We start from the raw sequence: 22,807 nt of genomic DNA, 5'->3' as shown, positions 1-22,807 counted from the left end.
GATCACCCAGGACCAGGGGGCGCTGCCGGGTGAGTGGGCTGCAGCAGGAAGGGACGTGTACTCACCCCACCCCGCCCGGACAGTCCGGTCCTCAGCTGTCAGTGGCTGCTGCAGCTTTGCCTTCATGAAGCCCCTGGGCCAGGCCGGGGGTCGGCAGAGGCGGTGGGGGCCTACCTGCCTCAGGATGATGGTGGCGTTCTGGTACCTTCGGGCATGCGCTGTTTGCTGAGGGGCGTGGGCTTTCAGAGCGAGGACGGAGCTGCCTGGAGCCCAGGATGGAGGAGCAGGGCCGCCTGCCAAGCTGGTATAGCTAGAGGGCCCAGGCTGGGGTGGAAGACCCCCCCCCCAGAGATAAAAGATGAAAGGGCCCTACTGGGGGTGCTGAGTGGAGAACCTTCATGACAGGCACAACTCCCCTTCTTGTTCCTAAATGAAGCGCTTGCTTGAGATCTTCAGGTGAAGCCTGGGCCCCCCCGCCGGCATCGAGGGTCTTAGCCGCCCTGGGCTCCTCGGCCAGGAGAAGGGCCAGCCGTGCTCAGGGAGAAAGGTGGGGTGCCAGCCGGCAGGGCCCAGAGCTTCCGGGGGTTGGGGCTGGTTTCGGGTGGGGGAGGGGCGCCTACAGCTGCTGCCCATTGGGGTGCAGGGTGAAGGGCCCCACCAGCCAGCTGAGTGGAGGGCTGTGCTGCACGGTCTCCAGCAGCTGCTCCAGCCCCTGCCACGCCTGGCGTACGCCCTGGCGGCTCTGGGCCAGGCGCTCGGCTGGCAGCTCCGCCACGGAGGCGGCAGAGGAGACAACGCTGTGGAGCTCGCAGAGGCTGTGCCGCGCCTGCCTGAGCTGCCACCGGAGCTCGGCGGGGAGGCCCTGGAGGCTGGAGGCCAGGCTGCTGTAGGCCACATGGAGCTGCTGGACAAGGCTGCAGACCCTGGACAGAGCCCCGGCGGCTGGCACCTGTGGGCGGAAGGAGGGAGGTGAGCGGGGCTGGAGGGGAGGGGCAGGAGCGCCGGCCCCCTGGTACGCACCTCTTGGGCGCCGGCTTGGCTGCTCAGGTCCTGGTCCGGCCACGGCTGCCGGTCTGGAGCCTGCTGGGCCTTCTCAATCTGGAAAGAGCCCAGCAGAGACATGAGGCCTTCTTGGCAGGGACCTCCCCGATACTCCCCCGGGGGCGGCATTCCCAGGCCTGGCCTGGAGCTTCGTGTCTACCTTTCCTGTGGCGTGGTGGAAAGGTTTAGGGCCAGCTGCACCAGGATGGTTCACGTAAAGAGGCAATAATCCAAATTCCTCATCAGGTTGTCAGGGAGCTCAGCAGAACAGCAGGGGCACCATGTTGCACCCCAGCTCAAAATCCTCCCACATCTCCCAGTGAGTGGCCTTTGGACCGAATCCAGTTCCTCACCATGGCCTGTGTGGCCTGCTCAGGACACCTGCAACCTCACCTCCTGCTGACATCCCGCTGTGCTCCCTGCTCAGGCCACGCTGGCTTCCTTTTGTCCCTCGAGCACGTCAAGCATGTTGTTGCCTCAGGGCCTTTGCACGTGCTGCCCACTCAGCCTGAAACATGCTTCCTCTGGCCCAGTACGGTGGCCCCCCCAGGCCCTCCCTGCCAGATCTCCGTCTCTCCTCAGAGGCCTATCACTGTCGAGTTACCGTGAGTTTGTTGTTTATCTCCCAGCCTTGGGTGGGAGCTCTGTCAGGACCTTTTTCTCCTTGCTTTTTGGGTCCCTAGCACATAGGAGCCCCCCACCCACATTGACTAATCTTCCTTTATCCTCCTGAGAGCTCAGCAAGTGGACCAAATGTTGACTCCAACTTTCCATCACCCTCCCAGCTCTTAACCCCGGCGACTCCATCGGGGGGCCTACTAGTCATCTCCAGGTTACCCTGTCCAAGACCAAGCCTTAATGTTCACCACCCACCCACCCACCCAGGGCGTTTCTAGGTGTCCCCTGCTAAAAGTCCCCGAGGCCTCATAGGGTCTTTTCTCTCTCTCACGTCTCACACCTAAGCTGGTAGGTCTGCTTTGGAAACACATCCAAAACCCAACTGCCCCTTGCCACCGCCGATGCTACTCCCAAGGCCCCCCTCAGCATTTGCCAGGATTTTTGCAGAAACCTCACTCATTTCGTGGCTCTGGCCCTTGACCCTGGTGGCCTGTCCTCCCCACAGTAGCCAGAGGGATCCCCTTAAATAAAACCTCTGTTGCATCAGGCCAACCCTCAGCCCCCAGTCCTGGGCGCTGTGGGGTGTGGAGCAGCCTCCCTGCTCCCACCCACTCAATGCCAGGAGGCCCCCCCCCCGCTGGGGGACCACCACAGACATCCCCAGGCATGGCCCAGTGTCCCCTGGGGGCACGACTGCCCCGTTGAGACCCTCTGGGTTGGAGCAGTGGTCCTCAAATCGTGGCTCACCACAGACCCCTGGGGCACTGACGGAAAACAGATGCTTGCGCGCATCCCAGGGATCCCCACTCAGGCAGCATGTCTGGGTTCCTCGCCACCTGTGTAGATGGGGCTGTTCGACACTGACGACCCGTGACCTTGAGAACCTAGAGGTGCTCAGACCTGGGGGTCCATCACCGTCTGCATCAGCCACAGATGGGAGGCCACTAAACTTCCTACCGCAGGCAGGTCAGCCCCAGCACCCGCAAGGAGCCAGCGTGGGTGTCAGTGGTGCTGCAGGGGAAGAAAGCCTGGGGCGGAGGGGTGAGTGGGGCTGGCGAGAGGGCATGACCCCGCTGGCTCCGTGCCTGTCCCCACGGTGGTGTTCAAGTCACCTTCCGCTGGGCCCTTCCTTGCATCACTGAACCCCACCCAGATCGCATCGGTTCCCCCTACCCTGTCAGCGCCTTCACTTTACCCTCCCCTGCCGCCGGCCGCCCTTCTGCTCCTTGGAACACACCTAGCTTGTTCTCAGGCCACTGTCTGTCCTTGCGGTCCCCACTTTCCACACGACTTGGCTCAGACACGCTCCTGCCCTGCCCCTCTCTGCACGACTGTCTTGTTTCCCTCTCTGCAACCCCGTTGGTGGCAAGTATTGGGTCTTGTGTCCATCTTCCTCCCTGGAATACAAGCTCCTTGAGAGCAGACCCGTGACTGAGTGGCCGACGGCCATTGTCTACTAGGTGCTCAGTGTGTGTCTGTCGAGTCCCCCACGTGTGGCTGAGGAAGGCACTGGTGGAAGAGAGGGCTCTTACCAGCCAGAAGGCGTCCTCGAGCTGGGCCAGCACGTCCAGGGCCTGGAACTGGCCTTGCTGCAGGTGGCTTAAGGCGTGCTCGAAAGCCCGCTGGCGGAAGCTGGGGTCCAAGTCGCCCAGACGCACGAAGTAGCTGCTTTGGTCGGCCATGGCCTCCCTCAGCCGGGGCTGGGAGGCAGCCAGCTGAGCTGAAAGGGAAGACAGGGTCGCTCAACCCGAGAGGCCCCTCGGGCGTCAGGGGCATGCGTTGTACAGACGACCGGGCCCCTGGGAGCTGGGACCAGCCTGTCTTGTTCTCACCTTGCTCCTCGGCGCTCATGGGCTGGAAGATCTCCCCCAGCTCCTCCAGTGTGTGCCGGAGTGTTGCAAAGCCCCGGGCTCCTTCCTGGCCGCAAGTGGTGGCCCCAGGCCCTACGTCATCCTTCTTGCCCAGGGCGGCCTCTGGGGTGAAAGTCACCTCAGCTGACACGAGGCCCTTGGTATTAGTGGTGGCTTTCCCAGCAAGGTCCAGGCGTGCACACAGAGTGTCCGGGGGCCTGGAGACCCCACAGGACTGAGCCTCATGAGGGTTCAGGATGGTTTGTTCTCCTTCATCTGGGGCTCCGGAAGTGGCGAGTCCACCAGAGGCAGCATCCTGGGAAACAGGTAACCAGTTCTGGATGGTTCCGAGACCAGTCTGCACACCTCCTCGGGCCACGTTCCCTACCCTGGTGAGCCCAGTGGACACGGCGTCTTTGGTGCCAGTGAGGACAGCCTTCGAGGTGTCCAGACCCCACTGGGCAGCAGCATTGGCCACATTCACGGCACCAGCCATGCCAGCTGAAACATTTGTGGTTGTATTCAGCCCAGTTTGCAAAGCCCCTGTAGCCACATTCACTGCCCCAGTGAGCCCTGTGGACACTGCATCTTTGGTGCCTGTCAGGACGGTCTTGGTGGTGTCCATGCCCATCTGGACGGTGCCCTTGGCCATGTTCACTGCCCCAGTGAGCCCAGTGGACACTGCATCTTCGGTGCCTGTGAGGACAGTCTTGGTGGTGTCCACGCCCATCTGGACGGTTCCTTTGGCCACACCCATTGCCCCATGGAGTCCAGCGGACATTGCATCTTTGGTGCCTGTCAGGACAGTCTTGGTGGTGTCCACGCCCATCTGGACGGTTCCTTTGGCCACACCCATTGCTCCAGTGAGTCCAGCGGACATTGCATCTTTGGTGCCTGTCAGGACAGTCTTGGTGGTGTCCACGCCCATCTGGACGGTTCCTTTGGCCACACCCATTGCCCCATGGAGTCCAGCGGACATTGCATCTTTGGTGCCTGTCAGGACAGTCTTGGTGGTGTCCACGCCCATCTGGACGGTTCCTTTGGCCACACCCATTGCTCCAGTGAGTCCAGCGGACATTGCATCTTTGGTCCCTGTGAGGACGGTCTTGGTGGTGTCCATGCTAGTTTGGACGGTTCCTTTGGCCACACCCATTGCCCCATGGAGTCCAGCAGACATTGCATCTTTGGTGCCTGTCAGGACAGTCTTGGTGGTGTCGACGCCGGTCTGGACGGTTCCTTTGGCCATGCCCATTGCGCCAGTGAGTCCAGCAGACATTGCATCTTTGGTGCCTGTCAGGACAGTCTTGGTGGTGTCCACGCCCATCTGGACGGTTCCTTTGGCCACACCCATTGCTCCAGTGAGTCCAGCGGACATTGCATCTTTGGTGCCTGTCAGGACGGTCTTGGTGGTGTCCACGCCCATCTGGACGGTTCCTTTGGCCACACCCATTGCTCCAGTGAGTCCAGCAGACATTGCATCTTTGGTGCCTGTCAGGACGGTCTTGGTGGTGTCCATGCCCATCTGGACGGTGCCCTTGGCCATGTTCACTGCCCCAGTGAGCCCAGTGGATACTGCATCTTCGGTGCCTGTGAGGACAGTCTTGGTGGTGTCCACGCCCATCTGGACGGTTCCTTTGGCCACACCCATTGCCCCATGGAGTCCAGCGGACATTGCATCTTTGGTGCCTGTCAGGACAGTCTTGGTGGTGTCCACGCCCATCTGGACGGTTCCTTTGGCCACACCCATTGCTCCAGTGAGTCCAGCGGACATTGCATCTTTGGTCCCTGTGAGGACGGTCTTGGTGGTGTCCATGCTAGTTTGGACGGTTCCTTTGGCCACACCCATTGCCCCATGGAGTCCAGCAGACATTGCATCTTTGGTGCCTGTCAGGACAGTCTTGGTGGTGTCCACGCCCATCTGGACGGTTCCTTTGGCCACACCCATTGCTCCAGTGAGTCCAGCAGACATTGCATCTTTGGTGCCTGTCAGGACGGTCTTGGTGGTGTCCACGCCCATCTGGACGGTTCCTTTGGCCACACCCATTGCTCCAGTGAGGCCAGCGGACACTGCATCTTTGGTCCCTGTGAGGACAGTCTTGGTGGTGTCCATGCCAGTTTGGACGGTGCCCTTGGCCATGTTCACTGCCCCAGTGAGCCCACTGGACACTGCATCTTTGGTGCCTGTCAGGACAGTCTTGGTGGTGTCCACGCCCATCTGGACGGTTCCTTTGGCCACACCCATTGCCCCATGGAGTCCAGCGGACATTGCATCTTTGGTGCCTGTGAGGACGGTCTTGGTGGTGTCCACACCCGTCTGGACGGTGCCCTTGGCCATGTTCACTGCCCCAGTGAGCCCAGTGGACACTGCATCTTTGGTGCCTGTCAGGACGGTCTTGGTGGTGTCCATGCCCGTCTGGACGGCCCCCTTGGCCACGCCCATTGCTCCAGTGAGCCCAGTGGACACTGCATCTTTGGTGCCTGTTAGGACGGTCTTGGTGGTGTCCATGCCAGTTTGGACGGTGCCCTTGGCCATGTTCACTGCCCCAGTGAGCCCAGTAGACACTGCATCTTTGGTGCCTGTCAGGACGGTCTTGGTGGTATCCATGCCAGTTTGGACAGTGCCCTTGGCCATGTTCACTGCCCCAGTGAGGCCAGCAGACATTGCATCTTTGGTGCCTGTGAGGACAGTCTTGGTGGTGTCCACGCCCATCTGGACGGTTCCTTTGGCCACACCCATTGCTCCAGTGAGCCCACTGGACACTGCATCTTTGGTGCCTGTTAGGACGGTCTTGGTGGTGTCCATGCCAGTCTGGACAGTGCCCTTGGCCATGTTCACTGCCCCAGTGAGCCCAGTAGACACTGCATCTTTGGTGCCTGTCAGGACAGTCTTGGTGGTGTCCACGCCCATCTGGACGGTTCCTTTGGCCACGCCCATTGCTCCAGTGAGCCCAGTGGACATTGCATCTTTGGTGCCTGTCAGGACGGTCTTGGTGGTGTCCATGCCAGTTTGGACGGTGCCCTTGGCCATGTTCACTGCCCCAGTGAGCCCACTGGACACTGCATCTTTGGTGCCTGTCAGGACAGTCTTGGTGGTGTCCACGCCCATCTGGACGGTTCCTTTGGCCACACCCATTGCCCCATGGAGTCCAGCGGACATTGCATCTTTGGTGCCTGTGAGGACGGTCTTGGTGGTGTCCACACCCGTCTGGACGGTGCCCTTGGCCATGTTCACTGCCCCAGTGAGCCCAGCGGACACTGCATCTTTGGTGCCTGTTAGGACGGTCTTGGTGGTGTCCATGCCCGTCTGGACGGCCCCCTTGGCCACGCCCATTGCTCCAGTGAGCCCAGTGGACACTGCATCTTTGGTGCCTGTTAGGACGGTCTTGGTGGTGTCCATGCCAGTTTGGACGGTGCCCTTGGCCATGTTCACTGCCCCAGTGAGCCCAGTGGACACTGCATCTTTGGTGCCTGTCAGGACGGTCTTGGTGGTATCCATGCCAGTTTGGACAGTGCCCTTGGCCATGTTCACTGCCCCAGTGAGGCCAGCAGACATTGCATCTTTGGTGCCTGTGAGGACAGTCTTGGTGGTGTCCACGCCCGTCTGGACGGCCCCCTTGGCCACACCCATTGCTCCAGTGAGCCCACTGGACACTGCATCTTTGGTGCCTGTTAGGACGGTCTTGGTGGTGTCCATGCCAGTCTGGACAGTGCCCTTGGCCATGTTCACTGCCCCAGTGAGCCCAGTAGACACTGCATCTTTGGTGCCTGTCAGGACAGTCTTGGTGGTGTCCACGCCCATCTGGACGGTTCCTTTGGCCACGCCCATTGCTCCAGTGAGCCCAGTGGACATTGCATCTTTGGTGCCTGTCAGGACGGTCTTGGTGGTGTCCATGCCAGTTTGGACGGTGCCCTTGGCCATGTTCACTGACCCAGTTAGCCCAGTGGACACTGCATCTTTGGTGCCTGTGAGGACAGTCCTGGTGGTGTCCACACCCATCTGGACGGTTCCTTTGGCCACACCCATTGCTCCAGTGAGCCCAGTGGACATTGCATCTTTGGTGCCTGTGAGGACGGTCTTGGTGGTGTCCACGCCCGTCTGGACGGTGCCCTTGGCCATGTTCACTGCCCCAGTGAGCCCAGTGGACACTGCATCTTTGGTGCCTGTCAGGACGGTCTTGGTGGTGTCCACGCCCGTCTGGACGGCCCCCTTGGCCACACCCATTGCTCCAGTGAGCCCACTGGACACTGCATCTTTGGTGCCTGTCAGGACAGTCTTGGTGGTATCCATGCCCATCTGGACGGTGCCCTTGGCCATGTTCACTGCCCCAGTGAGTCCAGTGGACACTGCATCCTTGGTGCCTGTGAGTGTGGACTGGGTCATGCCCAGGCCTCCTTGGACCACGCCTTTAGCTGTGTCCACGATGTTGGCCATCCCACACGAGAAGGCATCCTTGGTCCTGGTCATCTTGGACCACACTAGGTCGTTTGTCCTGGAGATGACCTGATGAGGAAGGACATTCGTGATCAAGCAGAGAGTGCTAGACACCTCACTCCCCACCCTTCCCCAGATCTCCACCTCATCCCTAACATGCCCCGGGGAGTGGGACCTTCCTCCCAGAGGCCCAGCCTGCTCACCTCCCACCCCGACATACCTCCCTCCCTGGCTTCCAGGATACAGCCTGCTGAGCTCTGTCACAGCGCCACGTGGTTCCCCTGACACAATAGATCCCCCACTGCTGACAGCTCTTCCCTAGCACCTCTGGGACCCTCCTTGCTCAATATCCCTTAGCCTTGTGCTCAGTAAGCCATTGGATTCCATGTTTTCTTCATCTTGCCTAATCTCTATGGCAATATTGAGACAGGTTTCCCCATCACGGGGAGAAAGCTGAGGAGGCCAAATGCTTGTTAGCATGCATGTATTCAAGTCAGAGAAGGGGATCTGGGTATCTATGTTTAGAAAAGTAATAACTGGAAAAGTACAGGGCAAGTATTGGGTTTGAGCCATAGGAAACTGTCGATAACTTGGTAGGTCAAAAATCAGGGCAGTTTCCTCTCCTTCATCCAGACTGCTGAAGGGCTCTGATGGCCTCAGGGTTGCCACCACCCAGGTTCAACCAGCAGTTTCCTATTTCCAATTCAGGGGTTCTTAACCCAGGGTTAGGGGTGACCCAGGGTGATCCTGCCCCCCCCTCCAGGGGACACTGGGCGATGTCTGGGGACATCTGTGACAATCACAACTTCAGGGAAGAGGGTGCTCCTGGCATTGAGTGAGTGGGTGGGGTCAGGGATGCTGCTCAACAACCCCCAGTGCCCAGGACGGCCCCACACAGGATGACCCGGCCCTGAGTGGGCAAGACGACTGAAGTTGAGCAGCCCTGAAATGTTATTCTCACCACCTGCCTCCTGCCCAGCATCGTCTCAAGTGGGCATCTTGCCCACAGAGACTTGGGTTCAGCTCTTCCCCACACTTGCTGTGTTACCTCAGGCAAGCCACATCCCGTCTCTGAGCCTCATTTGAAGAGTGGCAATTAAAACAGCACCTCCTGGACTTCCCTGGTGGTGCAGTGGTTAAGAATCCGCCTGCCAACGCAGGGAACATGGGTTCGAGCCCTGGTGCGGGAAGATCCCACATGCCACGGAGCAACTAAGCCCATGCGCCACAACTACTGAGCCTACATTCTAGCGCCTGCGAGCCACACCTACTGAAGCCCGCGTGCCTAGAGCCCGTGCTCCACAAGAGAAGCCACCAAAATGAGAAGCCCACGCACCGCCACGAAGGGTAGCTCCCGCTCTCCACAACTAGAGAAAGCCCATGCACAGCAACGAAGACCCAACGCAGCCAAAAATAAATAAATAAATAAAGAATCCCCTCCCAGCCATTTAAACAACAAACAAAAACAATAAAAACAGCACCTCCTTCAAAGATCGGTAGGGAAAACTGAGTCAAGATGCCTGAAGCACTTTGCAGGGAACAGGTGCTCCATTAATGCAATTGAAGAGGGGTGGAGGGGGAGGAGTGAAAAAGTGGGGAGGGGGGCCCTCAGCTGCTGGGGTCCATTTTAATTTGGGCCACAGGGTGAGCCCGGTGGTTCTTTGCCCTCCGAGATGCTCAGATCTGGCTGAGCTGAGGGCAGAGCGGAGTCGAGGAAGACTCCAGTGTGGGGTGTGTGCTGGGCGGAAGGGTTGTATCAGGGCTCTGTCACCCTGCTATGGCCCTCAGCAGTCTTACATCAGCCACTCCGCTTGCCCTGGCCCTGGGGACGTGGTTATATGGGCGGTCCCCGGTCATCCAGGACCGAAGGTGGATGCATCGTTGGCCACTGTTCAGCCTCTGACTGCCCAAGGTTCAAATCCCATGCTACAATGTCTTGCTGTGTGACCTTCGGTAGGTGGCTTGGCTTCTCTGTGCTTCAGCTTTTGTGTGGGGTTCTATTGCTCCCTTCCTCGCAGGACAGTTGGGAGGCTTAACTATTAAGCAGCACATGTAAACACTGAGCCCAGAGCCTGACACAGGGTGAGTGAGTTACCACTGTTTGGGTCGTAATGTGCTAGGCACAGAACTGGAGTGGGGGTGGGGGGTGTCTGTAGACCGGATGGAGCCTCATGGTGCCAGGCAGTAAGGCAGTACTGCACCCGTTTCACAGATGTGGAAACAGAGGCTCAGAGGGGAAGACTGGCCTGGAATCCCACTGGGGTGTCTGCCTGCTCCTTGGCCTATGACAACCCCCAGACGGCAGGAACTGAAACATCCCAGGAGGAGGTACCCAAGGGGAGGCGGAGGCCGTCAGACCAGACCAGGCTCTGCCAGCCCCTCTCACCCTGTCTGAAAGCGGCAGTGTCTTCTCAACGTCCCTGGTCGTCTGCTCCGGGTCGGTGGCCACTGTGGGGACAAGAGCCAATCAGGCAACCCAGGGAGGGACACGCACTGGCATCAGCCACCCTGAAGCCCATTGCACAATCAGTGGGCACAGCCCAAAAGGTCAGGAATGTCCCAGCTGCCCTGCCAGGGACGGCAGAAGGTGACATCCACGGCCATGGGTCTGGCTCCCTCAACCCCCAGGAGCGGTCTCCTGGAGCAGGGGTTCTCTAGAGTTTTCTCTGCCTGGGTCCTGGGTGCTGGACGCCCACCCAGGGTGATGCAGGGAGAGGACTCGGGGCCCCGCCCTGCCCCACTCCACCACAGCTGGCAGCCGCCTGCCGGGCCTGGGTATGTGGAGCAGAAGTCAGCTGCCTCCGGCTCCGGGCCCAGAGTGGCCGCCCTAGCCTGAGCTCCCCTGCACCAGCCCCCCTTCAGGACTTGGGGCTAGGGCTGCCCCGAGCACCCCAGCTGAGCAGGCTGTGTGACGCCAGGGAAGCTGCTGCCCCTCTCTGGAACCAGGATCAAAATCTTTGATGAGCTTAGACATGCAGAATGCCCAGCCCCTGGTCCACAGGGCGTCAGAAACGGGGTGATGGAAGGTGGACGGGGGGGGTTGAGAATGTGGGGGGCACTGCTGGCTGTGCCCCCTTGGGCCACTTATATTTATGCCTCAGGTCCCCATCTGGCGCTAAATGAGCACGCCAGCTGCGTGGGGTCTGTTGAGGTGACGCAGGCACCTATGAAGCACCCCAAGATGGGCAGAAGTCCCTGCAGGGGTCCATCTCCAGAGCTCCCGCCTCCATGGAGCTGTCCACTCACCCTCAGCCTGGGGCTGGGCAGTCTCGGCGGCTGGAGCACCTGTGGGATGGGCGACTGGCCGGGCCTCTCTCGCTGAGCTGTGGGCGTGGGCCACCGGGTTCTGGGCAGAACTGAAGCCAGGCAGGGACCCAAAGAAGCTGCCCAGGGTCTACATGGGGTGGGGGGCAGCATGAGCAGAGCCAGGCCGTGGTGGCGGTGGGGTGAGGGGAGCATCAGAGAGCCCTGGGTTCCCAAACCGCCTCAGGCCTTGCTCCTGGATGACCTCAGCCACTCTGAGCCTCAGTCTCCTCGCCTGAGCAATGGGCAGGTTCAGCCTGCCTCCCATGGACAGAGAGAAAGTTCATCCTCTGGGTCTCTCTCCTTTTCCTTCCGTGGCCCACATTTCTCAGCTGAGAAAACTGAGGCTCAGAGAGGGGCCGAGGCTGGCACAGGGTAACACAGCAAGGAAAGAACTGAGGCTTGAGTGCATCCTCCCACCCCCCACCCTCCAGCTTGGGACCAGAGGGAAGATTGGCACTGTGGCCTTCAGAGCCCTCCCTCCCCCACACCCCCCCGGGAACCCCCCCCCACACCCCCGGGAAGCCCCTCCACACCCCAGGACTGTGGAGGTCACCTTCCCAAGGTTCTGGGGTCTCTCCAGGCCCCAGTTGTGATCTTTCCCTCCCACACCTGCCCTCACCTTGCCCTTGGGTTTGGGGGGATCCCGGCCTCCTCCATCTTGAGCAGACATGGTAATCCTCTAAGCAGCTGGAAGGGCAGAGAGGGGGCATGAATGGCGGGTCCCGGGCCTCCTGTCCCACACCCATAACCCTGAGCAGTCCCCCAATACCCGCCCGGAGGCCAGCCTCACCCTGGCATTGCTCACCTGGACCGTGTGAGGGTCCCCTGGAGTGACAGGCAGCACAGCCCTGCTCTCAGCTCCCAGGCCTTATAGGGTCTGGGGTGGTGCAGGCCTGGCCGGCAGAGGCAGGCGGCCAGTGGGCCAAGGGAGGGCCCTGGATAGTCACGTGCCTGCCCGCTCCAGCGTGGGCCCCGGGCCCAGCACCTTTCCCCTGCTCTCAGCACTGGGCAGCCTCTGCCCGTGGCACCCACCCCCACCAGGCTGAGTGATTCACGGGCCGTCCTGTACCCTCAAGGCACAGCCTGCACACTCTCGGCCTCTGATTTCCATCTGTGTGATGGGCATGGTTCAAGTCGCTCTGTTGGGCCACCTTGGCCAGTTACCATCCTTGTGCTTCAGTTGCCCCCTCCAGACTCCTCACCGTGGCCCACAAGGTCTTACCTTCCTCCCTGCCCTCATCTCCCTCCCTCTCTGCCCCCCTCACTCACCATGCTTCAGCCACACAGGCCTCCTCTCTGTTCCTCCAAATCTCCAGGCATGGCCCTGCCCCAGGACCTTTGCACCTGTTATTCCCTCTGCCTGGAGCATCTTCCCCAGACACCCACACAGCTTCTTCCCTCACCTCCACCAGGCCTGTCTTTTGTTCACTGCTGTGTCCCCTGCAATAGAACAATACTTGGCACACAGTTGGCAACTTAATAAATGTTCAGCTAAACGGACCAACTCATAGGGTAGTCGTGAGCGTGAAATGAGGTCACGCATGTAACCTGTTAACCCCAGTGCCTGGTACCTAGCAGGTGCTCAACAAACATCAGCTTAGCATTGTCCAGGCAGAAAGACAGGAGCAGGGTCTGTCCTGAGCAGTGAGGGGACGTGTCACTCTCCAGAAGGGACTTCCCTTGAGAAAGGGCCTAAATACAGACCAAGACAGGACACCAACAGAACTGGAGGTGCCCTAGAAGTGAGATCCAGGCCTGGTGGGCTTGGGCCAGCCGAGGGTGGATTCCTGGAAGAGGCATCCTGTACCTGAGGCCACAGATCTGGGAAGTGGCAGAGACAGGATTTGAACCCAGATCCAGAGCCTATATGCCAATAGGCTGTCTGTGGGTGGGTGTGCAGGCAAAGAAATGACTGCTACGCCCTCCTTGAATGCCCCCTGCCTGCCCCTGGGACAGGGATCCCAGCTGTGTCCAGTTGATGGCTCTGGGTGCTAAGCTGGGAGGAGGGAAGGTCCAGCCACTGGGCCTGATGACCCCCAGGTCGTTTCCTTGGAGCCATCACTGTGTTTGCCAAACAGTTGGGGAACAAAACAGGGGTGTCTCCCAAACTCCTCAGCCAATGCTTCCCAAAGGTGGTGGCAAAGGGGGGTGGGAAACACAGGGTGTGCCTCTCCCCTCCCCTCCCCTCTCCGCAGGGCTGCCACAGCATAGCGAAGGGGGAGAAACCCAGCAAAAATAACTGATCATAAACACCGAGTCAGGTCCCTTCCTTCCTCTGCCCACAGCCCTCCAGGGCTCCCACCTCCCTCAGGGTAAAAGCCCAAGTCCTTCCTGTGGCCCACAAGACCCACCCTGTCACCTCCCTGCCCTCCCCGCTCCCTCTCTCCCCCTCGCTCACTCTGCTCCAGACACACGGGCCTCCTGGCTGTTCCTCCAGCTCACCAGGCCCGGTCCTGTCCCAGGACCTTTGCACCAGCTGCCCTTTGTGAGGAATGCTCGTCCATCTTTGCACATATGTCACCTTTTCAGAAAGGTCTTCCTGGACCCCTCCTCTCCTATTTTAAAAAATATCGCCCTCCTTGTACCCCTGCACACTCCCCATCCTCCAGCTTTTCTCATCACCTACTAAGACAAATAATTTACATATTTTTCTTGTTTATGGTCTGTCCCTCCTAGAGGGCAGAATTTTTCTGCATTTTCCTCACTGCCGTGCCCACAGGGTGCAAGACTGTCTGGCACACAGCAGGCGCTATTTAATTATTTGTTAAATGAACCAACGAATGAGTGAATGATCGATAGCTTCCACCGGTGAACGGCCTACTAGGATTGAGGGCTGCTACCTTACTCCTACTTTCATACCTGTTTCACAGAGGAGAAAACTGAGGTCTGGAGAGGAGCAGTTGCTTACCCATCTGTTTGTAGGCAAGGCAGGGACTCAACCTCAGGGCCTTAACTACTGCTCCCTCCCCCCAAATTCCAGGACTTACCTCATGCTCTTTCCCTCCCCTCAGGGCTGGTCAAACTGATTCTCCACTGCCATGCCTTTGCCTGAGCCAATCCCTCTGTCACCTGCCCCTTCTGTGTGTCATTCGGCTCATCCTCACCCAGCCTGGCCCTCCAGGAGCCCCCAGCCTTGTGAGGGAAGAGAAGGCAAGGCTGCCTGTGGTTTATGTCCAGGTAGAAAGCAACTTGGAGCCCCAAGAAGGTGGGCTGCAGAGGGTTGGAGCTATCCCACCAGGGGAGAGTCAGGGAAGGCTTCCTGGAGGAGGTGTCATTGGGGCTGGACTTAAGGATGGATGAGATGTAGCTGAGAGATGAGGGGGAGGCATTCCAGGCACAGCCTGAACAAAGGCCCTGAGGTGGGGGAATGTGCACAATTCAGTGGGACCGCAGCAGTGTCTCTGTCAGCCCAAGGATGAAACCAGAAGTCCTCAAATGCCAAGGTGAGGAGCGTGGACGTTTGGTCTGAGGACAAAGGGAGCCACAGACATTCCCGAGGAGGGGCAGGGAAGTGAATCTAACTGGTGGGAAGTGGTTGGGACTCCCAGAGCCACCCCTGGACCAGGTCCCAAGGAAGCCAGGGAACACCCTGACCTCACCACATCAGACTGTGCTTTCCTAACACCCTGCCTGGCCACAGGGGAGTTTAAGGGACAGCGAAGAACACGGTCAGAGGACAGGGGCCCCCACGAGACTGGCCTGTGCCCCTTACCCTGCGTTTGTGTCCCCCATCCTGACCAGTGCAGCCAGAGAAGCCATAGCAAGTTCAGCTGCTACAGATCCAGTGAGGAGGGCATAGGAGGGGCTATGCCCTCCCTATCAGCCCCCTCCTCTTGATCCTTTGCAGTTTCCAAGAAATTCATTAAAGTGGGAACAGCTTCCATTCCAGGAACCTCCATCTGAATGCTTAACCCGGGTGGGTGGGTGGGGCACTAACCGTGGAACTCCAGACAAGATGTCCAGTTGGTCAGCGACGCATCACTCCTTTCAAATTTCGAACCCTGGCTTGTGCCATACGGTCGCACACCTCTGAGGCCCCCAGCACCCCGCCACTGAGACCCACCTCGGCTGGAACAGAGGCCACTGGCCTTTGGACAACACGAAGCACCTTTATTCTGGAGAGCAAAACCCCAAACAGCAAAGCAAGTGGGTGTGGCAGGTCCAGCTGTTGAAGCATCTTTGGGGACCCCTCAGTCCGGGATAGACAAGCTGGGGGAGGAAGGGGACACTCACTTTTCAAAACCCCAAACAGAAGCGTGTGCTTCTATCTGGGCAAAACATGCAACTCTCTGGGGAGTTTCGATCAGCTTCTTGGGGTGGGGCAATGCGGGACCACAGCCAGTGAATGCAGCTTGGGGCTAGTCAGACCTGAGTTAGGTTCAAGTCCTCATATGTCCAAAGGAAAGACCGGGGAGGGTCTAATATCAGTGAAGCTGATCTAGGATTCAGAGTTAGGTCCCCAGCCCCCAACTCTGCCTGGGCCAAGGCCAAGGCATCGGCTAGTAATGCTGATGCATGGCCGCTAGGGGGCAGCAGGGATCTCGGGGTGCAGGACGGCCTCCAGCTGCCTTCGCTGCCCCACGGCCCCATCGGGTCAGAAGTCCAGTTCTGGCATCAGGGTGTGCTTGCGGCGACTGGGGGGCTCAGGCTCCTCCTCGGGAATGTCCCCGGAGAGGCCCATCCCATCCCCGTACTGGGCTTGCCAGGCTCTCTGCTGGGCCGGCCAGTTCAGGTGTGCCCAGCGGGGGTCGGGCCCCCCCACGACCTCATCCACCAGGGCCTCCAGGTCGGGCGGAGGCCCGGGCCGCTCCACGAGGATGGGCGCGAAGGGCCCGACCAGCCAGGGCAGGGGCACGGCCTGCACCACCAGCTCCAGCAGCTCCTCCACGCACGTGTAGGCCCGGGCCACGCTGCCCCGGCCCTCGGCCAGCACGGCCGCCGGCACGTCCTCGAAGCAGCTGGCGTCGGCGAAGGCGGCCTGCAGGGCGTCCACGCTGCGCCGCACCTCGGCCACCTTCTCCTGGGCGCTGGGAGGCAGGCCCCGCACGCTAGTCTCCAGCGCGTCCACGGTGCTCTGCAGCTCCCGCATCAGGCTGCGGGACAGCACCAGGGTCTCCAGCTCTGCCTGCGGGGGGCGGGGGGAGTGGGGAGAGTGGGGAGAGTGGGGAGAGTGGGGAGAGAAGGGAGGGGAGGGGCCTGGGTGTCCCGGATGGACCCCCAACAGGACCCCCGCCCTGCCTCAGTTTCCCCACAGACTCTCCAACCAGCTGACCTCAGTACTTGGTTGGAGCTGGCTGGAGCCCCGCCCCTGGCAACCCCTGGCAGATCCAGAACCCCCCCCACGCCCCCCCAACCCCCCTCCTCCACGCCATCTTACCTGACTGCGGCGGCCGTTCTCTGGGGAGTGCTGGCTCCAGCCCTCCCACAGCTCATGCACCTTCCCAGGGTGGGCTGGGGTGATGGGCGTCACTCCGCACTGCATGTGGTCAATCTGTGGGGACGGGGACCATAGTAGTCAGAACTGGAGGATTTGGAGTGTTGGGGGAACCAGGACCCTAGCGTGGATCTGGCCTCAATAGGCACTTACGGAACATCCACTGTATGCAAACCTTCCGCGCCTACTGATCCAGCCTGGCCGATCTGCTCATTTTCTCCCCTGCCCATGGCCAGACCTGAGACCTGTGGTTCCCCTGAAACTCAGACTCACTGCCAGGTTTTGCCCATGCTTGTGCCTCTGCTAGGAACACTCTCCTCTCCATCCCATCCCGCTGCCTGGTTCACTTCAGTTCAAGTCTCACTGTAGACGTCACCCACTCCAAGAAGCCTCCCTTCCCCGGCTCCTGGCTGGGTGGATCCCACAGAACCCAGCATGCTCTCCCATCATGACCCTAGTCCCCCTACTGGACTGTGAGTGTCCTGAGGGGGTCACTGGGTCTTCAGTGCCCAGGACAGGGCAGGTATTAGAAGATTAATAGAAATAAACTGTGATCCACACAGTAGAACACAGTCTGACCTCCGTATCCACGGGCTCTGCATCTGAGGATTCAACCAAGATTCGCAGTTGGTTGAATCGGTGGATGCAGAACTGTGCCATTTTACAGAAGTGACTTGAGCATCCTCGGATTTTGGTTTCCGTGGGGGGTCGTGGAACCAATCCCTCGCAGATACTGAGGGATGACTGTTATTCAGCCTTAAAAAGGAAGGAAATTCTGAAACACGCTACAACATGGATGAACCTTGAGGACACGCTGCTCAGTGAAAGTAGCCCACTCCGGTGCTCACAGGTGCCCTCTGGTGGCTGCTTCAGGAAGGACAGACTGTGGGGTCCAGGATGAGAAACCAGGACCATGGTTGAGTAATCATGGCTGGACCCAGGTGGAGCAAGAGGAAGGCGATGTGGGCGGGTTCTGGGTAGACTTTGAAGGCAGAGCCAACAGTACTGGCTGATATGTCGGATGTGGGAGAGGAGGAGAAGAGGGAAGTTGAGGGTGACTCCCAGGTTTTGGCCTGAGGCCCTGGAAGGACAGGGCTGTCATCAGTTGAGATGGGGAGTGGGATGCAGCAGGAGCAGGTTAGGGGCATCTGAACTCATCAAACATAGAAAACAGGAGCTGTTATGTTCCTCTGGAGCAGGGAGCGATGCACAACGGGGAAAGAAGCTGGGTTATCAGCTAGAACCTAAAGGCTGGGAAGATTGTGATTGGTGATGGGAGAGCCCGGGAAGAGGTACCTTCACTCTCTTCCCATCCATCTTAACCGCCTATAACTTCCCCTCCTCCACAAAACCTCTTTCTGCCTCCCCAGGCTGAGCCTTGACCCCCACTGAATGCCTCCAGCCCCGGGTCCCTCCTCTGCCCCAGCCCTGCACATACACGGTTCTGCCTCCCCCTTTCAGACTAGCAGGGGACCAGGTAGTCCGCGGGCACTCAATCCACGCATGCTGGCCGGCATCACGGGGTGGGAAAGGGGGGCAGGCAGAGGGCTCTCACCAGCTCCAGAGTCTCCTGCAACTGGGCCAGCGTGTCCTGGGCGTGGTGTTTCCTCCGCCTCAGTTTCCCCAGAGAGTGCTCGTATGCCAGGTGGCGGAGCCGCGCCGACAGGGAACCCAGGCGTACAAAGTAGCCCTGATGTCTCCGCTGCTCTTCCACGGAGCCCACTTCCGGGCCCTCAACCTCTGCTGCCAGAGCCGCTGGAGGACGGGATGGGGAGGGGAGTCAGCGTGGCCACGCCCTCCGCTTCTGGGTGGACACGCCCATGGGCTCCTACAGCTTGTATATTTCCCCTCTACAATATCAATTCATACGACCGTCCCCAAGTCCTACGATGTAGGCACTATTATTAGCTCTATTTACAGATGAGGAAACCCAAGGTAAAGAGAGGTGAAGTCCCACGGGGTGCAAGAGGCCGACCCAGGATTCAAACCCAGGCACTCGTAACCACTTTACTGATTGCCTCGGTGCAAATCCCGGGTCTCTTTACCTCGATTTTCCTCACCTGTGAATGGAGCTTATAATAATGAAAGAGTCGCTTACAAGTGTTTGGCCCACAGAAGGTGCTTCAAAAATGGCTCACAGCCTTTCTGCGAAGGAGGGGGCACGCCCCATGTTCCTCCAGTGCCATAAAGCAGGGTTTGGAAGTCAGATGGTCTCCAGGGTCAACGGACTAGATGCAGAACACTGGAGAATGGTGGGGTTCAAGGGAACCACGTAAAGGGGAGGACGCCATTCAACCCAAATATCTGATTTTCCAAGGCAAGTTAGAAATCAGGATTTGTAGGGCAAAACCTGATTTTTAAATGCATGTGATGAATTAAATCATTTTAAAGGCATTGCACAGGCCAAATACTACAGTAAGGAGGGCCACCAGCTGGAGGCCGTGGCCCTTAAGTCTATAAGCCCCATATACTCTCGGGGCTCTGGGCAGTCAGATTTCTAGTAGGATGCGGGTTGGGGGAAGTCAGGCCTGGGCTGGAGCTCCATGTTCCCTACTGATCTGCTATGTGGCCTTGGGTGAGGCCGGGCCCTCTCTGATCCGTAACCTCCAGGGATGGGTAGGAGGATTCCGGGGCGAGCGGGGAGGGCTCTGGCCTTACCAAGTTCCTCCTCAGTCATGGGCAGAAAGTGGTCCACCAGCTCCTCTGACTTGCCCAGCACTACGTCCACGGCGTGGCTCATGGATCGTTTCAGCTCCACACTCCAGCGGCGGCCTTGCCGAGCCAGGCCTACCACGCCTGTCAGGCCACTGGCCACCACGTCCTTGGCCGAGGTCACCACCTGGCGGAAGGGGCCCAGCTCCGGTTGCTGTACGTCTCCGGCTCCCTTCCCCTGCCCCCAGCTCCCTGAGGCTGCGAGGCAAGGACCCCTGGCCCCTGTTTGGCTCTGGGCCACAATTTCCCCTCTTATAAAATGGAGGAAAATCAAATCTTCCTCACGGGGTTGCTGAAGGGATCCCCAGCACCAGCTGGCGCATATTATGTGCTCAGTAAACACAGGTGTCAATTATTTTCATCTGGCGGCTGTTTTGTTCCAGTTAACCAAAGCCTGACTGGGTCCTGGAGTCCAGCTGGCCCAGGTGTTCAGGCTGCGTTTCTCGCTGCCACCTCCACCCCCTACAGCTTCCCCACCATCTGGTGGTGCTGGGTACCGTCTCTGAAGGTTGCTGGAGAAAGGGCACCTTCTCCCCCAGCTTGTCCAGGCCCCTGCAGGCGAGATCGTTCACTGTGGCCACTGGAGACAGAGAGGCAGCGAGCGAGAATTGGGGAGATGTCAAGGGAGAGAGGGACACAGGGACATAGAGGGAGGGGATGCTGGAGGGAGAGGCAGAGAAAAAAGGAGACACACATACATACACACACACACGGAGGGAAAGACAGAGGGGGCACCTGGCTGGCCCCCTGCGAGCGGCCGGGACCCTGAGTGTGTGGGTGAGCCACCAGGCTGGACCCTGCCTCTCTGCCCTTCCCGCCTCCGCCCTGCCACCGCTGCTGCCAGCACCAAGGTGACTCCTCACCCATGTCCAGCTCAGACGCCCCAGCGAGCAGGCTCAAGGTCACACAAGCCGGCTGAGAAGGAGGCAGGCGAGGCCCTGGGCTGGGACCCTCAGGTGATCCCCTTCCTCGGTCAGATGCGAGGCCGAGGGTCTCTCTGTCCCCCAACCCCACTGCCAGGTTGGACCCCCTGAGCTGGTCACAGGCTCAGGACGGGTGGAGGAAGGGGCAGACAGGGGAGGGAGATTGGACAGGCAAAGGGACCCAAGGCACATCAGGCTAGCCAAAGGGAGGAGGACAGTGAGACAGACAAGATGGGGACAAAAGGAGGGGGGCCCCAAGGAAACAGCTAAGGGCAGACGGGCAGGTGATCAAACTACAGAGGGACAAATAAGCAGAGGCAGAGGGCACGAGGGATGCAGGTAGAATGGGGGACGGGACAGGCAGAGAATGAAGGGTGAGATAGCACAGGCAGGAGGACCAAGAGAGGGGATGACACAGGTGGATGGGGGACAGGCAGGTGGACAGAGTAAAGGCACACAGCATAGGTGAGACTGCAGAGGGACACCCGTCTCAGGGGGTCCACTGCAGCAGCTGTCATGCAGATAGAGCATGAGAGGGTGGGGCAGTGGGACAAACCACAGGACCCAGGACTCTGGCTAGGGGGACTCACGCTGGGGCTGCAGGTGGCTGAGGAGCGGCTGGGCGTGGTCCAGGGCACGCGTGGTCAGGCCACACATGCAGTGCTCAGCCAGACGGCAGGCGGAGCCCAGCAGTGGGTGCCTGTCCTTGGCGGCGCTGTAAGCATCGCAGACTGCGGTGCACGTGGCCCTGACCAGGGGCAGGGCCGCCACACGCTGCACCACGTTCTGCAGGAAGGGGTGGTGTCAGAGGGGTCCCAGGTGGAGCGGGGGGGGGGGGCTCAGCCACATGCTAGAGAGCCCACTCACCCTCTCTGGGCGGGGACGAGGGGCAGGTGAGAGGGGTGGGGGGTAAGTATATTGAGCGCAGCTGCACGCAGGCAATGGACACCCACACCGAGGTGCGCCTAGAGCTCCTGTTCTCAACAGCATACACAGAGCGGGACCGGTTCTGAAAGACTCAGTCTCCTTGAGGGAAGAGCCATTAGTGTCTGGTTATTAAGGGCACAGCCTCTGGAGCAAGACCACCTGCGTTCAGTTCTGGTTCTCCACTTCCAAGCTGTGTGAGCTTGGGCAAGTGCGTGAACTGCTCTGTGCCTCAGTCTCCCTATCTTTAAACTGGGTTTCTAGGGCTGTGATGGGGATTCAAGGAGTCCAATATGTGAAGTGCTCGGAACAGTGAATGATGCAGAGTATACGCCGTAATTGCTATTATTATTGTTGTTAAGAGTGCCATGATGGTGGACACAGAAACAGAGAGATACAGGTAGAGACCCAGAGATGGGAGTGGGAGAGAGTTGGGCAGAGGCCAGGTAAGCTGGCTGAGAGTGTCTGGAGAGACACACCCCAGAGACACACCCTTCCCTGGGCCTCACTTTGCCCCTCTGGGAAATGGGTAGAATGTGCCTCCCCCAACCACGCTCCAAAATGCCCTCAGAGTAAGGTGCTCGAAGCAAGGGCAGGGGGACCCAGTCTGAAACTGTCCCAGGAGGGACTGCCCCCCCACCTCCTCCCGTGCCGAGCTCCATGGGAGGTGCAGCCCCTTACCTGCTGGTCCTGCTCCCACAAGCTGGGTCTGGGGGCCTGAGCCGCCTCGTCTTCTGACATGCCGACTGCAAACAGGGTCACCCTGGGGGCAGGACAGAGTGATGGGCCCTTGCACGCCAGCCCTCCCGGCTCCCACCCAGGCCCTGGGTTCTGTCTGGCTGGGCTTGGTGACCCGGGCAAGGGTCACCTGCAAAATGAGGTAATGATAATGCCTACCTCAGAGCGCCCTGGGCAGGGACACAGCAGGGCTCTGCACACAGCAGGTGCGTAGTAGAGAACCTCTGACAAAGTGGAGGCCCTGCAGTGATTCAAAGCATGGGCTCTGGGCAGAGAGACACCTGAGTTCGAGTCTGACCATTACCTGCTGTGTGACTTTGGGCAAATGCCTTCACCTGTGTGGGCTGTTGCCTCCGCTGCAGTTAGGGAAGATCCCTGTTGCCCTGGCCCGGGATGGAACCGTGCAAGCAGCCCCCTACGGGGGTGCAGGTGGTTGCTGCAGAATCCCAGTAAACCCACAGTCCAGTTTGATACACAGGGAAACTGAGGCACACAGCAGGTCCATAATGGGCCCAAGGTCACTCAGCTAAGTAGACTCAGAGCGGGACTTCGACCTCAGACTCCCCGCCTACAGTTCTTCCCCCGTCCGCACCCAGCGCCCTCAGAACCCCAGTCCTCTCCCAACTGGGTCCTGAGCTTTTGCCAACTGGGCCAAGGGTCTCAGCCACCTGCTCCGGCCTGTCACACCACTCCTCTCCCCAAGCCGCTGGGCTCTCGCCCTCCCACCCACCCACCCACCGCGACCCCGGGCCTGCTGGGCACTCCTGAACGCCGCCCGCGAGGCACTCACCCGGGCGCGTTCAGCTTCAGCCCCACAGTGCTGCGACAG

The 22,807-nt window shown here is 59.7% G+C and overlaps 2 protein-coding genes across 3 annotated transcripts; both read right to left on the bottom strand.

The window, feature by feature from the left end:
- Positions 1–472: 472 nt before the first annotated feature.
- On the bottom strand, positions 473–13,564 carry PLIN4 (perilipin 4). Of its 2 annotated transcripts, none has more exons than XM_060145519.1 (8): positions 12,517–13,564; positions 11,867–11,934; positions 11,188–11,335; positions 10,328–10,389; positions 3,492–8,010; positions 3,192–3,379; positions 1,021–1,098; positions 473–949 (listed from the first exon to the last, which is right to left on the bottom strand). In XM_060145519.1, the coding sequence occupies exons 2-8, from the start codon at positions 11,915–11,917 to the stop codon at positions 617–619; spliced, it is 5,379 nt and encodes a 1,792-aa protein (XP_060001502.1). In that variant the 5' UTR covers positions 11,918–11,934; positions 12,517–13,564; the 3' UTR covers positions 473–616. The 2 variants fall into 2 exon arrangements, with proteins under 2 accessions (XP_060001502.1, XP_060001501.1); XM_060145518.1 differs by lacking the exon at positions 12,517–13,564 and adding an exon at positions 12,053–12,362.
- A 1,772-nt stretch (positions 13,565–15,336) lies between these two features.
- On the bottom strand, positions 15,337–22,400 carry PLIN5 (perilipin 5). Its single transcript, XM_060145517.1, has 8 exons — positions 22,283–22,400; positions 21,922–22,003; positions 20,907–21,102; positions 19,891–19,973; positions 19,340–19,520; positions 18,237–18,436; positions 16,625–16,738; positions 15,337–16,372 (listed from the first exon to the last, which is right to left on the bottom strand). Exons 2-8 carry the CDS (start codon positions 21,979–21,981, stop codon positions 15,842–15,844), a joined length of 1,365 nt encoding a protein of 454 aa, XP_060001500.1. The 5' UTR covers positions 21,982–22,003; positions 22,283–22,400; the 3' UTR covers positions 15,337–15,841.
- Between the last annotated feature and the right edge of the window lie 407 nt (positions 22,401–22,807).

This window comes from Lagenorhynchus albirostris, chromosome 3 (genome assembly GCF_949774975.1).
Source record: "Lagenorhynchus albirostris chromosome 3, mLagAlb1.1, whole genome shotgun sequence".
In the NCBI taxonomy this organism is placed as follows: Eukaryota; Metazoa; Chordata; class Mammalia; order Artiodactyla; family Delphinidae; genus Lagenorhynchus; species Lagenorhynchus albirostris.
This window is presented reverse-complemented; position numbering and strand designations above follow the sequence as displayed.